The sequence below is a fragment of the Antedon bifida genome, chromosome 8 (assembly GCF_963402885.1).
Source record: "Antedon bifida chromosome 8, ecAntBifi1.1, whole genome shotgun sequence".
In the NCBI taxonomy this organism is placed as follows: domain Eukaryota; kingdom Metazoa; phylum Echinodermata; class Crinoidea; order Comatulida; family Antedonidae; genus Antedon; species Antedon bifida.
Genome location: NC_136233.1, coordinates 12,674,271 through 12,689,900, shown reverse-complemented (window position 1 = coordinate 12,689,900; position 15,630 = coordinate 12,674,271). Strand labels below are relative to the sequence as shown.

General features: G+C 31.1%; 1 protein-coding gene across 3 annotated transcripts in view; it reads left to right on the top strand.

Annotated features, from left to right (window-relative positions):
• The window catches only part of LOC144849668 (enhancer of filamentation 1-like), a 46,836-nt gene extending 31,555 nt beyond the window's left edge, over positions 1-15,281 (top strand). For 2 of the 3 annotated variants that reach the window (XM_078706660.1, XM_078706661.1), the window contains 2 exons: positions 5,891-6,121; positions 12,461-15,281. In XM_078706660.1, the coding sequence (XP_078562786.1) occupies positions 5,891-6,121; positions 12,461-14,455 (2,226 nt within the window). In that variant the 3' untranslated portion in view covers positions 14,456-15,281. Of the gene's footprint in view, positions 1-5,480; positions 5,603-5,890; positions 6,122-12,460 lie in introns of those variants that run through there. The other variant, XM_078706659.1, reaches the window with a different exon arrangement.
• Positions 15,282-15,630: the final 349 nt, after the last annotated feature.

The following is a 15,630-nucleotide window of genomic DNA, read 5'->3' as shown; positions in this document are numbered from 1 at the left end:
CTTGAATTGCTGCTTATACAGCTCATTACCTGGAGTTTAAACATGTTTATTATTTATTTGAGAGCACTTTGTTTTCCTACTGTTTTTCCAGAACCTGCTAAACTCTTTGTTTACTTAGTTTGATTTGTAGTTTGTTGAGAGTACATTCAGAGTTAGTTAATGTTTTGATTCGTGTGTACAGTACTTGGAATTTAGTAATTATAGAACATAAGCTGACGTAAGCAAATACTTGATGAAAGAAATATAGTTAGTTAGGCTAGTGTGAACGAAATGTGATGAATGATTTTATTGGTTAAAAAAAAAAGCTTGTGATGAAAATAACATTTTCTGGTGACAGCCAGTAATTTTGAATATTTCAATTCGGTCTCTTTCAAATTCTACTGCTTCCTGAAAACAACCACATAAACCCAGATTCTAGTTTGAAACAGTTGACAGGTTGTCAACAAAGTGTTGCTGACTAGCATTCTGCCTGGTTAATGGATCATTTCAAAATAAAAATGTTAAAAGACCCATTTTACAATTTGTGACGTTTTGTAAAAATAATTTATATATATTACTTTAAAAACATTAACCCGGGTCATTTCTTGTCTTAAATGTACGTTTTTTTGGTAAATTAGGATAAAAAGAGAGAAACAATGCACTACTTAAGTAGATCGCGGTGAATGTCCTCTTGTTGGCCGTCTTTAGGCCTAACCTAGATAGGCTTAGTTTTGTAGGCCTAGCCCTGTAAAATCGGTAATGTACTGTACGAACATCGTACGCTACAGTAGCTATAGGCCTAGCCTGACGTTGTATAGTTGCTGCATTAATTATCTTTCTGTTTTTGACAGGTTACGTTGATACAAATTGGGAGAAACCCAGTATTTTTTTTTTTTGCCTCAAGATCGATCGAAAAGTTTGTGAATTACAGAAGAAAAACAAAAATATAAATCGCCTTATTTTTCACATTTTTAATCATTTAAAGACAAAAAGACCTAAAAAATGTAGGGAATTTGAATCTTTAAACAAAATCAAAAAATTCTTCCACTGTCAGATCTTCATAAATTGTAATCTCTAAAGAGATGTTGACATTTTATTTAATAGAAACAAAGAATTTGATTGTCCTGTCTTGAATAGACAAGTATTGTATAAGATAAACTGATGACACACCTATTGGATGTTTCGCAACATTAAAGAGAATAGAACATTTCCTACTGGTATCATTCCTAATGGGTGTGTCATCATCTCACATTACAGTATTTCATTTGATGAAACTTACAAAGCCTTCATCTTCAAACTTTCTTTGCTGATTGTTTTTCTGTATATCGCAATATCATTCCTTGGTTTACTAGGCCTAATGTGCCTTGGGGAGGCCTAACACACATGACACAAATATTTGCTGTGGCTTCTTGATGAAAATTAACTCCCTAATTAAACCATTCATCATGAAACTGATCTATAATTTATCTACTTTAACATTTGATTTTTTACAAAAATGAAAATGTTTTTAACAACCAACAAATTCTTGAAATACTTTCAATTGTTTCATTTAATACAGTTTGATCAAGGTTTATTCCTTCTGATGAATATATTGGAAACAGTTTAAAAATTAATTTATTGAGACTTATTTAATGAATCAATTTGTTTTCATCACAATGACAATAAATGAAATAGTTGATATCAATGGCATGTTTTATTATATCCCTGCTTACTATGTTGTGGCTATGTACAGTAGAAAAATGTACAGTACAGTAGGGTCTATATTGTATTTAATTACTGTTAATTTTTAATTACTAAAAAAAATGTACTTCTCTTCCGTTAAAGACTGTTTTTCCAAAGGGCCCATATATTTTCTGCATTATATTATACGTCTGTTTGTGTTTGACTGGCGTTACAAACTAAGCTCTGTCTACACTACAAATACTGTAGTTTGATAGTGTAGACAGCTTTACACCTGTCATCATTTTAAGATCATATAATAACTCAATAAAATAATGTTTAGAAATGAATATCATATGTGCTGGTCATGACACTGTGTTGTGTTTGACTTACATCATACCATATGTCAATCAAATATTTACTTTATAGAAATCTCTATAAATTGACGTCATTGAAGAACTGCTTTTGTACTAGTACGCAAAACTGGTTGAATAGTGAGTACAGTAGTACAGTAGTACGTAAATAAATTGGGTCTAAATTGTTATGTTGCCCAAGCCCGACCAACCCAATTTTATCAATCAAAGCCAGGGTCAGCTTTTTGTGTGTGTAATTGAATCGTCTGTCCTTTTTTAGAATTAGATTTTTTTTTATTCTATTTTATTATCCTATTTTATTACATTATATTTTATTATTATAAAAATATTATTTGACATTAAAATGGCATATTAAAAAAACTAATTTTGGGTTTAAACAAAAAATTACTTAAAAGGTGGATAACGGTTGTTTATACTTGGTGTCCGAACACTACAGACTACTTGCTGTAGTTTACTGTAGAACTTGGTTGAAAGGTTCAAACATTACAAACATTAATGTTACTTTAAATTGCATCATTTTATACGTTATTGGCGAATACACATTAATGTCGAGTTCTTTCAATATTTATGTGTCTGGCGAATTACTATCACTTTAGGCTATTGTAAATTTGATCAAATAAAAAGTGATTTATGTTCATTTAAGCAGACTAAATTTTGTGCAAAATTATTAAATTTTGAATGACTCAGATTCTGATATTTTCTTTAGGGGGCAGTGATTATTTATGAGGCGGATAGTAATTCTTTGAGATTTCCTATCGGCTTAAAAACAAATTGAATATTTTGCAATAAGGAAAATAACATTACGGAATCTTTGTCAATAATTATTTTTTGTATTTAAATTCTTTTGTTTTTAATAAATAGTTTATTTCTTCTGTTCCAAATTGTTACCAGGGGACATATAAAAAATGCTAACCATTCTAGATGTTTTCGCCTGTAAAATTACAATCATAGAATTGTATTGTTTTCTGTATCTTGTGAAGATTCGTATTCATCCATTACAAGCTCACTCCAAAAAGTGATTTTGGCTCTGTTTACAAAACTTTTTAATGGGTGACATGCTCTGATTTTAGCGAGATAGAGTTGGCCTAGTATTAGCAAATTTGCAGGCTACACACCAGCCTTTTTGAATTTTATAGTTGATTTATAATAATTATATGCAAATTGTGCAGAAATTTGATATTTTTTAAATAGTGAACTACTGACAAGATTCAAAGAACCGGTTCTCTGTCGCAGCAGTTTTTTATGCTTATTAAACATTTAATAACAAAGCATTTTATATTTTCAAGATATGCTGACATTGACCCACTGAATCCATTGGTCCATCTTTCCTTTCCAAACTCTGTCTCCAATGTAGGTGGGCTTAATTATAAGTCATTCATTTATTGTCGTTTTGTGTTATTTTTGGAGTTTTATGCTTATTTTGGATGGGATTTTATGTGTTGTGGTGGAACAGTGGGTGTACTGTACTTATCCACAGTAAAAGTGAGGCTTTATTGACTAGTTCAAGGACACTGACTCATGGACTTGACAGCAGTCAGAATTAAATTATACTTTATACATTTAGAGAAATTATTGCAATTAAAAAGTAAATAATAAGTTTGAAACAAATGCTTGAACCTGTCGGTGCATTGTACATACAGTATATACTGCGGGCCTTGCGCCTTCAATTGCAGGGAACAGTGCGGTGGTGTTTGAATCATCTTTGTTGTTTTTTGTCGTCATTAATGGGTTTTCTTTGGTTAGCCTATTTCCTGCTCAGTGTCTAGATAATTTTACAAATCCAACACTCTAAACACTCTGATCTTTTTTCGAAATAGCGCTATATAACTGTCGCATTTATTATTATTATAGTAATGTGTTTTATTTTGCAAAAAAAAAAAATATGTTGCAGTTTTCTACAAAATATTTTACTGCACTTTATTTCTATCTCGCAATGATAGTTCAATACAATATTTGTTGAATATTATTTCATAAAATAAAAATTTGAACATCCATTCAACTCCACTGAAGACATAACACTAAAAAGCAAATCCAAATTGTCTATTATTAATTTATTGTTATTAAATTTAAATACCAAATATGGTGTACTAAAATAAAGTCATTACAATTGGGTAAATGTATTAGGCTAGTTGCCTGGATTCATGCTGGATATTCATTAAGTTGTGCAAATAGAATAATATTTAAAACATACAATGTAGGTCAAAAATGAATTTAACTATATTAGAGAGTGACTCACCTTGTGGTACCAGTATGCATATTATCAACATTTTGAAAACAATTTTTCAAAAGGACTAATCAGAAACATCCTGGCATTAGAGTGGCTTGGACATAGGACTGTTTAATTCAAGGTCAAGCACCTGGACAACTAAACCACAAAACTTGTTATTAATATTAAATTTTAGTAATGATACATTTCCAGCAAAGTTGACAAAATGTTTATTTTGGGTCCAAAATTAGATCTACTGTGTCTGATACAATTATAGGCTCAGTGTGTGATGATGTATACACAGGGGGTGGTGTTGTGTTTTGACTGTGGAGATCAGTGTACTGTACAGTATGTACTGATGTCTAGGCACATTGAACAATGTTAAAAAATGGCCTGTGATGTCATCGGCGGAAACATGAGGCCATGTTTATATTTGTCACTCATATGAGGAATGTTAATTTTTTTTTTTACTAGAATGTGGTGGTCTATTGTTTATTTGGAATGTTAATAAAAAACTGAATTATTATTAACATAGCAAGCTCCATGAAATATTATTAAAAGTTTAATGTAGACATATACAGTAGTCCTGGCAGAAGGAATGCATCATACTGTAGATAAATGTTGGTACCGTAATTAAGTGTTGGTATAAATATTCATAAAGAGATATCCTGACTAGTATGGATTGGAGAAGAAATAAAAAAGTTTTATTAAATTAACCACACATGAAGAAATTATAATTATTGGATTGTCCATTATTGTATGGACCTAGTCCATGTACTGTATAGAATGTTCGACAATATATATCCTATGCTGTTGTCATAGTTACTGTATGTGGTTATTCCTGACCTAAGTGTGACATCACTACCTCACATTATCCTAGGACCTTGTAGGAGGTCCATAGAGAAAGTTAGTATAAAGTTTCTAAAGTTGTTTTCATAAGGTATACATATTCATAAAGCTTCCTCTGACATCACAGTTTACCTTGCTTTGATAACCTTATCAAAGGTCATCTTTTCCAAGAAACTAATGAATAATTAATGAGGTGTTTATGTTTAGCCCAATAAGGTGGCGTTTATAAGTGTTTAAATATGAATATGTATAAAGTTTACAAATTCCATTGCTTGTGTGGAGTATCCTTGTCTGGATGGTGAATCCAAAGAGGAAATCCTGTATACCGGAAATGGGTGATAGAGGTAGAAATACGTAGGTGTTTATTATTGACAGTTGAGAGTATATAAAGTACTTTGGTATAAGATTATCTGACTCACTTGGCATTCAGGTTTTTGTTGTATGGGATGTATAGCTGTTGGTGATAGGAATTATGTTCATTATTGACACAAAGGATAGTTTAAATATGGTTGTAGATGAGTGTAATAATTCTAAGGTAAAATATAGTTATTTAATTTTTAGTTGATAATGATATAGTTTGCTTTGTGTATGGTCTACCTTTATATTTGAGAGGGTATGGTCATTTTTTATTACTGTGTCTTTATTTTTTCATGTTCAATAAAGTCTTCCTAAAAATAAAATAAATAATATTGCTAGAAATGCATATATCTATTATACTATAGTTCACCTGTATAATTTACTAAAATATTCTTTTTTTATTTGCTTAAAAACTATAAATAATTGGAGATTTATTAGTATCAAAATATCTTTTTTTATCTTACAGCATGCTTTGGCTAAAGCCTTATATGACAATAAATCTGAGGCTCCCGATGAACTTGCTTTCAAGAAAGGTGACAGAATAATCGTGATCGAACAAAACACTGGTGGTCTTGAGGGATGGTGGCTCTGCTCGTTAAATGGTCGTCAAGGCATAGCCCCAGGAAACAGACTGCAGATTATTCCAGGAGTTTATGATAATGGTTCTGGTAGCCGATTTGCTGGCAGTCCTAGAAAGGTAATAATTTGCATATTTAAGTCGGATTTTTGCCCATTTTCTCAAATGTACTGTACTGAGTATACAGTCATTTCATTAGAGTAGGGTAAAACATCTGACCAATACCTCTCTGACACAAAATTACTTTCGCTATAGTTATATTATCCAATTTGCATATTAATAATTTGCATATTACCAGATTACGAAATAAATTACTGTACCATATTTCACAGGTTGAATCCCACATTATATTTTCAATTACAGTACATATTTTACAATTTATTAGTTTATTACGCAGTTGCAGGTTATACTGTAGTATAAATGACAATTTATTATCACTTGGTTTATAGTACACCATAATTTATTTTATAGTTGAAATAATACTGTACACTAATTTAGCCAGGCATTAAATGATCATCTCTAAAAATCTAAACTTCCAAAAATTATAAGTTCAATAATCACAACGATCAAATATGTATTTGCAATCAATATAAGCAAGATTATATTTTGCTCAAAATTTTTCAGATTTTCTGATTACATTGGTAACTATAAATTTAAAATCTATTATGCTTAAAATCGCAGGTCTCTGTGGGAAAATTATTAGGTGTGTTGAGGATAAATTCTTAAATATGAACAGGTGGGAATGCTTTAATTTATGGAACTTAGAGCTCCTCATGCATGGGCGTATCCACCTATCCATCTCGTAAATATTGAAATTGAACCACTTGGTATTTCATGATTCACAGACTAGACCTTGAGCCAGTGGGCTAATGTTTCTTTACTTTCACTTTTTGATAAACTGAAAATCTATATAATTAGTAATAAGATCATAAAAGGATAAAGTGAAGAAATCTACCTTGTGGATAATTAATCGTTGAGATTAAGATTTGTTTAATTTTGTTAAGATTGGTGGTAATATTCTGAGTATTGATTTACCATATCAATTTCTTATTCACTATCTTGGTATGGTGGTACTTCTCTACTTTCAATTAAATATACCTGTACCTATAGAGGAGTTTTGGAAATTCTGTCTAGAGGAAAGTTGGAGATTTAAATGCATTGAGGAGGAGATACTGTATAAAATGGGAGATACAGTTAGTGAGGTTCACTGGCAAAAAGCAATTTTAAAGTCAGATATTTATAGAAATGTGAGAAAATTCATGGAGCTTACTTCATTTGATCTGATAAATAAACTTAATACTTCTGGATGACTTTTGTACTATTGCAATTTCAAGCTTCACTACTCTAGTCTGACAATAATGAAAGTATAAAAAAAACTTTGGTTGTTTTAAAAACATTTTTAATTTAAGTTTAAATATTGTTATATAAGTTCATAACCATTGATAGGGTCACACATTTCAAGACCACATTGTGCAGTATAATACTTTAATGTACTTTTGCCTTCACAATGACATTTGTCCAAGAACTAAACCTACATTTGAAAATGAAACAAAAAAATACAGTATTTTCTTAAACAATTGGCAATTCAAAGAATTTACTAAGTGTTTTGTTTGTTCAAGAACTTTATACAGGTCTACTCTACAGTACGTCACCTATTTAATATTTACTTTAAAGAAAACAGTACTTACACTATTCTATTGATTGTTACTCTACCATATCTGTACAAAGAGGATTTCCTTTTATATTTAATAAGTCAAAAACTAAAGGTATTATTTACAAGGTAATTGTTTGGTTTGAAGGTTTCTGTGTCAAAGGCGTTAATTAATTTATTTGTATTGTTTGCTTTTACATAAAAGTTTAAAAGGATAGAAGAAATGTATCAATATTTTGGTTTTCTTTGAATTATTTTATTATAATTTGTTGTTTTTTTCACCTCAAGTCATTCCATCAGTTTATTAATTGAAATGCTCATTATATAAATAAATTGAACATAAAATATATTGCATAAAAAATACAAAAGGTAACAACACACATTATTCGCATGTCATGATTGCGCAGGCAATATTTACCAGTTCATGAAAACACCATGGTTTTTAATAAATGATTTTGATCTTTAGTTTTACATAATTCATACGGCTTCTAAGATTGAAGATGTCGATTACACATTGGCATTGTTTACAATAGATTCTACTAAATTCCAGATTATTGATGATGTTTTGAAATCTATAGCAGCCTATGGTTTGACAATGTTTTAAAAAAGTCTCTGATATTAAATTTTAAATTTTTGTTTTTGACCTAGAGTATATTGAGGACCATGTCAAAATGATTTTGAGTGTTTTTTTGTGGATAATCATATACTGTTTATTGCAGTGACTTTATTTTAACTTTAAGTTGTTAAAACTAAATTCATAGGTCTTTGCAAATATGATCTAGCTAGGCCCTTACTACTGTATAAGGTTAATGAATAGTCATGAGACCTACAGTAGTACAGGCTTTTCACTACTGTAAATATTATAAATGTTTTATACTGTACTGTATCTAAGAAGTTGTAATTTACAGCACAATACATAAATGTATTCCATTGTGGTTTGTATTAACTTGATTATATCTCTTGGAAATTTAAAATGTCATTCAACATACTATATCCACCTACTCAATTTATGGCTTATTCACCTTTTGAATCATAAATAACATGACTTTACTGTACAACTACCGGTAATTTTATAAATAAATGCAGTCTGTCTATGGGAAAAAGGACACAAAATATCTTTAAAAATTACGATTAATAAAATATAATAGTAAAGGATGTTTATAAATACTGGTAGCAAACATGATTAGCATTGTATCAAATAAGGTTTAAAGATGCTTTAATATATGAAATGAAATTATTAAATTTGCATCGTTTCGTTATTAATTATTGAAAATATGCTTATAAATATTCAAACAAAAAAATTGTTACTATACATAAAAACATTAAGGAACTTTAAATGTTATTTATTATTATAAGTATGGATGTACAGTAGTATAGTATAATGGGAAGAAGACACACCCCTACCACCAGACAATGGTTAGATCATGGAGGTATAAAAATCTATTTTTATACCTCCATGGTTAGATAAATACCACAGGAAAGTGCGAAGACAAAACAAAGACAAACCATTGTATTTAAATGAAAAAACAGTTCAAACATCCTGCCGCTCCTAGACCAGAATAAACATTGTCATGGCTTTATTTTTTAAGAGTTTGTATCTAGTATTAATGGTTTTTTAATATAAAACCCCCAAAAAACAAAAAGAGTAAGTAGGGCAAAACATCTAATTACTCAACTCCCTGACGCAAAACTACAATTACAAAATAGATTAAAGTTTATGGGCTGTTTCTGCAGGGCCCAATAGCAAAACTTTTTGATCATTCCAATTTCTTGGCAGCTGCCAAAAATCTTTATACATTTTTAATAAAACCAGTTAAAAATGCAATAATGATTATTTTGATTGACCTTACCCAGCATCTTGACCATTGAACATTTTTGGTAGACAACCAACCACAAGGCATTATTCAGCGCAAAATGCGTTTGATAAAAAACGGTTATCCCAGAAGCAGAAACCAGCCCTAAGAGATGTAATTGTATTGTAAAGTGTATTAGAAAATCATCAAAGATTATGATCTGTCCAAGTACATAGCACTATCATTACGTTGGTAGAATTTAGGAATTGTTCTCATTCCAGCATGTCTCTTTGGTGGGCTATAAGTATTAAAGGATTTATGTTTACAGTATTTCTACTGCAGTATAAACAAAAACCGTTAAAAATAGACTAGAAAATCTAAGATCTGATAGTTGTAAAATTCATTTTCAAAATAAAAGTGTCAATTTTCATATTATTTATTATCTTTATAAATTGTAATGCCATAATTTATTTTGAAACCCTTTATAGGGGATACCATATTACTGTATACAATAGTTGTCATCTTATGACATGAAGGTACATGGTTAAAAGGATGTTAATATTTACATATGATCTTGGTAATATTCTTAATTAAAAGATACAGTACCAATTACTTACTAGAAATCTTAGCCGATTTTTTTTCTGTAATCTCATGGGTCAGATTTTAATTAAAATAATATGTTGAACAATTAACCTAATTAATAACTAATACATTTAAACCTATTCTAAATCATACAGATAAAACTATTTTATTACAGTGACCATCTGCATTGACAGGAATTAAACTTTGTTTTCTTACCAACAGTGGCCTATTATACTACGTACAGTACAGTAACTCTTATTGCAAATTACTGGGGGAAAAGGCAATGCTGTGGGTAACAATAAAATAAAGCAATACCAAATCCTAGCATTAAAAACTTTTTAAATTTGTGCTAAGTGAACTACATGGCACAGTACAGTACGTGCATATTCAAAAATAGCCTATTTTTGTGGTTTGAAATTTGGTGATGATTTAGCAATGTGATTATAGTGGAAGTATTGGTTTCAATGTGGTTTATATACATTAATTTAGGATATTGATAGGCTTTTATAGGTACTAATAGGTTATAGGTACCGGAAGTGAAATTAGTGGTAGTATGGTAGAATACATGACTGGTTTTCTTTTATTATCAAACCTTGAAGACTGATTATTGGTAAAAAAGTTCACCTTACCTTGTCCTTTGCAAACAGCAAATTATAAATGTATTATTGATATCTTACCAATTCAGCTACCTCTTTTGCTCATGATGAGTTATTGTAGGAATGGATAGGGATATTTTGAACACAGAAATTATAAATGTATTATTGATATCTTACCAATTCAGCTACCTCTTTTGCTCATGATGAGTTATTGTAGGAATGGATAGGGATATTTTGAACACAGAAATTATAAATGTATTATTGATATCTTACCAATTCAGCTACCTCTTTTGCTCATGATGAGTTATTGTAGGAATGGATAGGGATATTTTGAGCACAGAAATTGTAAATGTAATAGAACTGCCTCTTAAAAACCCATGCATCTTTAGTGTACAGTAATTTAATTCAAATTTGATTGTTGAACTTTATGAACTGTATTTTTAATTAATGTATTAATTATTTACATACACAATACTTACTACCCCCTCCTCTACAGCTGAATCCACATTGTATTAAAATTAATTTAGTTTTGGGGATGTGGGGATAGTGGACACTGGATATGAAATTTGGAAAAATTAGGATATCATTGAATTATTAATTTATACTTTACTTTCTGTATGGTATATTTAAACATCAGTATCACCAGTTATTACTTATGAAACATTGTGTTACTATGTATTATGATTTAATGGTGGAGCCTGTGGAACTGACATGCCACAGGATACATGATTATAGCCTATGATTTATAAATAGTCACAAAGTTACATTAGGCCCCATTGGGGAAGAGAAGCGTGTGGATTCTAGTGTGAGGAACTACCATGGGGTATGGTGTTCCTCAACCTTAGATAATTAACAGGAAATGATTCAGTTAATATACAATAGAATAATTGAAATGGTGTCATTAAAGGGCATGTGAGTGTACTATTAAATTAAAGGGACAGAGTTACTTTATGAGTATGTGTGATATTGTACTATTAAAGGGACAGAGTTACTTTATGATGTATGTGTGATATTGTAATATTAAAGGGACAGATTTACTTTATGATGTGTGTGAGTGAATTATTAAAGGGACACAGAGTTCCTTTTTTTAAATGTGATAACATTTTCGTGTACCAGTGTACCGGTTACTGTACTTACTCTATGATTTGATAATATTATCATGTGTGAGTTTAATATTAAAGGGAGAGAGTTACCTTTTTATTGCGTTGACATTGTCATGTGAGTGTACGCTTTTTTGTTTGTGATTACATACTCGCACTAAATTAATAGATTCATGTGGCAAAAATCCGATGGAAATAATTATAAAATTATTAAATTTTACAAACCATTTTAAAGAATGCTACTATAAATAAATGTTTATGTACTAATGTGGTCTTGAACTTTCTTGTTTGGAAATCATTGATTTCCTACTATTGTTCACTTTACTGTATGTGCCACCATGGAGAAATAACCAACCTTGAATAAGTTTTGTACACTCATTACAACAGAAACTACCATAGAATTTCAATAGGTTCTGTTTGTTGCTATTTACTTTGAATTTTACCTGTTTTTTTATTGTTCATAGTATAAAGAATATATAAAGTACAAAAGTACAGTCAGTCAAAAAACAAAAACGTGTAACATTATAAGAAAGCCCAAAGATAACATGTTTGTGGTATTTCTAGGCATATAATTATTTAAACTTATTTTATAATGATTATTCTTTTTTTGGTATACTCTATTACTATTTATTTATTAGGTTGACTTTTATTTATGTAGATTGTGGAAAATAACATTTTATGTTCCTTTTCCTTTAATAATTTATTAACCTGTACTTTGTTTCTTATTTGTCTTGTAGGTTGTTACACCAAATTACACAAAACCATCAGCTCATGTACAGTCTGATTACGACGTGCCACCAAATCCCAGACCTGCTGGTCACTCATCACCACCATCATTGGTTTCTGCATATGACACGCTACCAACAGGAAACCGACAAAAACTTGATATTGTTAATCCAGATTATGATGTTCCTCCACCTGCTAAGAAATGTCTGACTCCTACTACTGAAAACAGTGGATTTGAAGAGTATGATGTACCAAGACCTCAGGCTGCTCATAACGACGAGCTCTATGATGTGCCGAAAAGTTTCGCAAAAAAAGGGAATCCTATGACTGTGAATGCTCCCAATTTGATTGAAATGACTTACGATTTTCCTGTGCCTCATAGAAATGCTATGGTTCTAAACAGCTATAAGAATACATCTAACGATATTTGCGATGGTTTGGCAAAGCAGACAAAGGTGACCGTGTACAAGGCACCACAAGGAAATGAGCCAGACGACACATATGATACACCACCCTCTCGTGGTCTTACACTACACAATATCAATAATACATCAATATCATCTAATGGAGGTCCAAGCGAGATATATGACACTCCACCATCACGGATTATGCCAGAGCAGGCAAATTCAGATTTGTATGATACTCCTCCTAGTCATTACCCAGAGGGTTTGTATGACACACCTCCACCTAGTCGAGTTATTCAAGACAATTACGACACACCAGTCGTTGACAAGTTTCGAATGATGAAACTAAACGGTCATCAAGATTCCGTTTATGACGTACCCCCTCAAGTAACCAAGGACAAACCCGGTAGTCTTAATCACCCAAGTCAAAGACACTCTGTTAACGAACTAGATTCCCATGTACCATTGAACAACATATCAACACGATTATCAAAATCCGTAAACGACCTTGACGACGTAAATCACGGCCATTTGAACTTGGATCGTGATGCTGCTATGGACTTGTTTATACAAAAGCAGCAAACGTTAGAGGGTTGCACCGCAAATTTCTTAAGCTATGTGAGTAGTACTTGGAGAACTCGTGAGGTACTATCGATACGATTACAGGAAATTCGCAGTGCTTCCGAACAAGTGCGTGTCGCTATGAAAGACATTGTTAACTTTGGAAATGGTGCATTGTCAAATGCAGCATCTCTTCCAGAAATCAAGAAGAAAATTAACATGGAATTTCAACCATTACTAGACTTACACGCCACGTTATATAATCTAGGAATTGCTCTTGACGAACAAGGATGGGACATTAACAAACTTTTGAAATTACAGGCAATAAATAACGCAGATGAATTAGATAATTTTGTGTTTACATGCAGAAGTATTCATGATCAATTAACAAGATTTGCGTCGGTCATTAGTACATACTCTGCACAGATATTTAAAAGGTCAGCGACCTCCGCAGCAAGACCGCTTCCAGAAACACCAAGTAACACTAATTGGGTGACGGCAGAGAAGGAATATTCACCCAATAGTAGAGATGTGTCAAAAGTACGCCCTCTACCAGATATACCACCACCCTTGAGTCCCAAAACAACACCTTACAATAAGATGATCATACCTGAGAAACAACCACTCACAGTGTCGCAACACGATTTGGAGATTTTAAGTTACTATCGCAAAGAAGTTGAAGCACATTCGGTAGAACTTAGCAATGCGACCGCACTGTTTTTCACATGTATTGAAGAACATCTCCCACCAAAGATTTTTGTTGCTCACAGCAAGCATGTAATTTTAACAGGACATAAAATGGTGTTTATTGGCGACACACTGCATCATAATGTTCAAAGTATTGAACTACGCAATAAAATTATTCACTGCAGCGATTTAATGTGCGAATGTTTAAATACAGGAGTGACTGCAACAAAAACTGCTGCCTTACAGTTTCCAGCTGTACAACCTTTACAAGATATGGTAGACAAAATGACGGAGATCGAAGCTGCAGCCAACCAATTAAAATCTAGTATTTTATTCTGTTTAAATAATAAATAAGTATACACCAAGCAATCCTGTACTGTATGTAAAATAGATACATAACATTTACCTTGCGAAATTCAGAGTATTGCTAAAAGGGCATACATTGTGATTAATAAATTTTATGTATATTTATAAACCTGTTTTCAATCAGAATTTGTACATTTTATTAATTCTTATATTAGAAAGAAATAATATAATTTAGCAACAATTGTTAAAAAACATTTTCAGATTTAAAGCAAAAATACTGTAGTACATTTTAGTACAAATAATATGTAGTTATGTTATATTCCAATTCAACATTCTTCATTTTGTTGTTTGATGATAATTAATATAATAAAGAAAAAATATCTTTAAAATTCACAGTATGTTTTGTTATGAAAGTTAAAAAAACATTTTCAGATTAAAAATTTAGTTTGAAACAATAAGTGGGCAAGCAGGAACAGCTTTATAGAAGTTTTTTTGAAATAAAAAGAATAATATCAAAACAAGACACAGTATTACTACGGTATTAGGCATAATAATATAGAGGGGGCTATGACAATGAGGGTAAAATGAAATGAAAACTAAGCAGGAAATTGGGGATACTCTGAAAAATTGTAGATTGTATTTGGGATATAAAGGAGGGTGTTTAACCGTATGCAAATGAATTGCAGTACTACATTATGTTTACATTAGTTCCACAAAATTAAATCGCTTTAAAATAGAGTTAAATATGTTCTACACAGGTTGCTAGATAATAATTAATGTATTCATTAATAGCTAAATATCTGCTCATATATTCATGTTAAATCTCATGTTTCTAGCTTTTAAGTTGCTGAATAAACTTTCGATCAAGTTCATACTTTTTGGATGAATGAATTTTGTGTTTGTTTTTTCTTCAATTCAGATTTATTGTCCAAAAACTGGAAATGCTATTGCTCCCTTCAAGCAGACTCTGAATTTGGGAAACAGTTTTCCGGAGTAGCTAAAAAACTTAACAAACTGCAGAAAACTAGTTTATAAAAGTTTGGCTGGACAAATTAGATTTCTGAAGTTTTGCTGAAAGCAGCAAATCAGATATAAAAAGTGCATTACAATCTTCTCAAAACAATGATAAACTCACGGTTTCCAAACAAGTTTGGCAAGCTTTGCTAGTGTAGGCTTAGTTACCATTAAAAGCCTATAGTCAGTGTACAGCAGTTGACAAACTT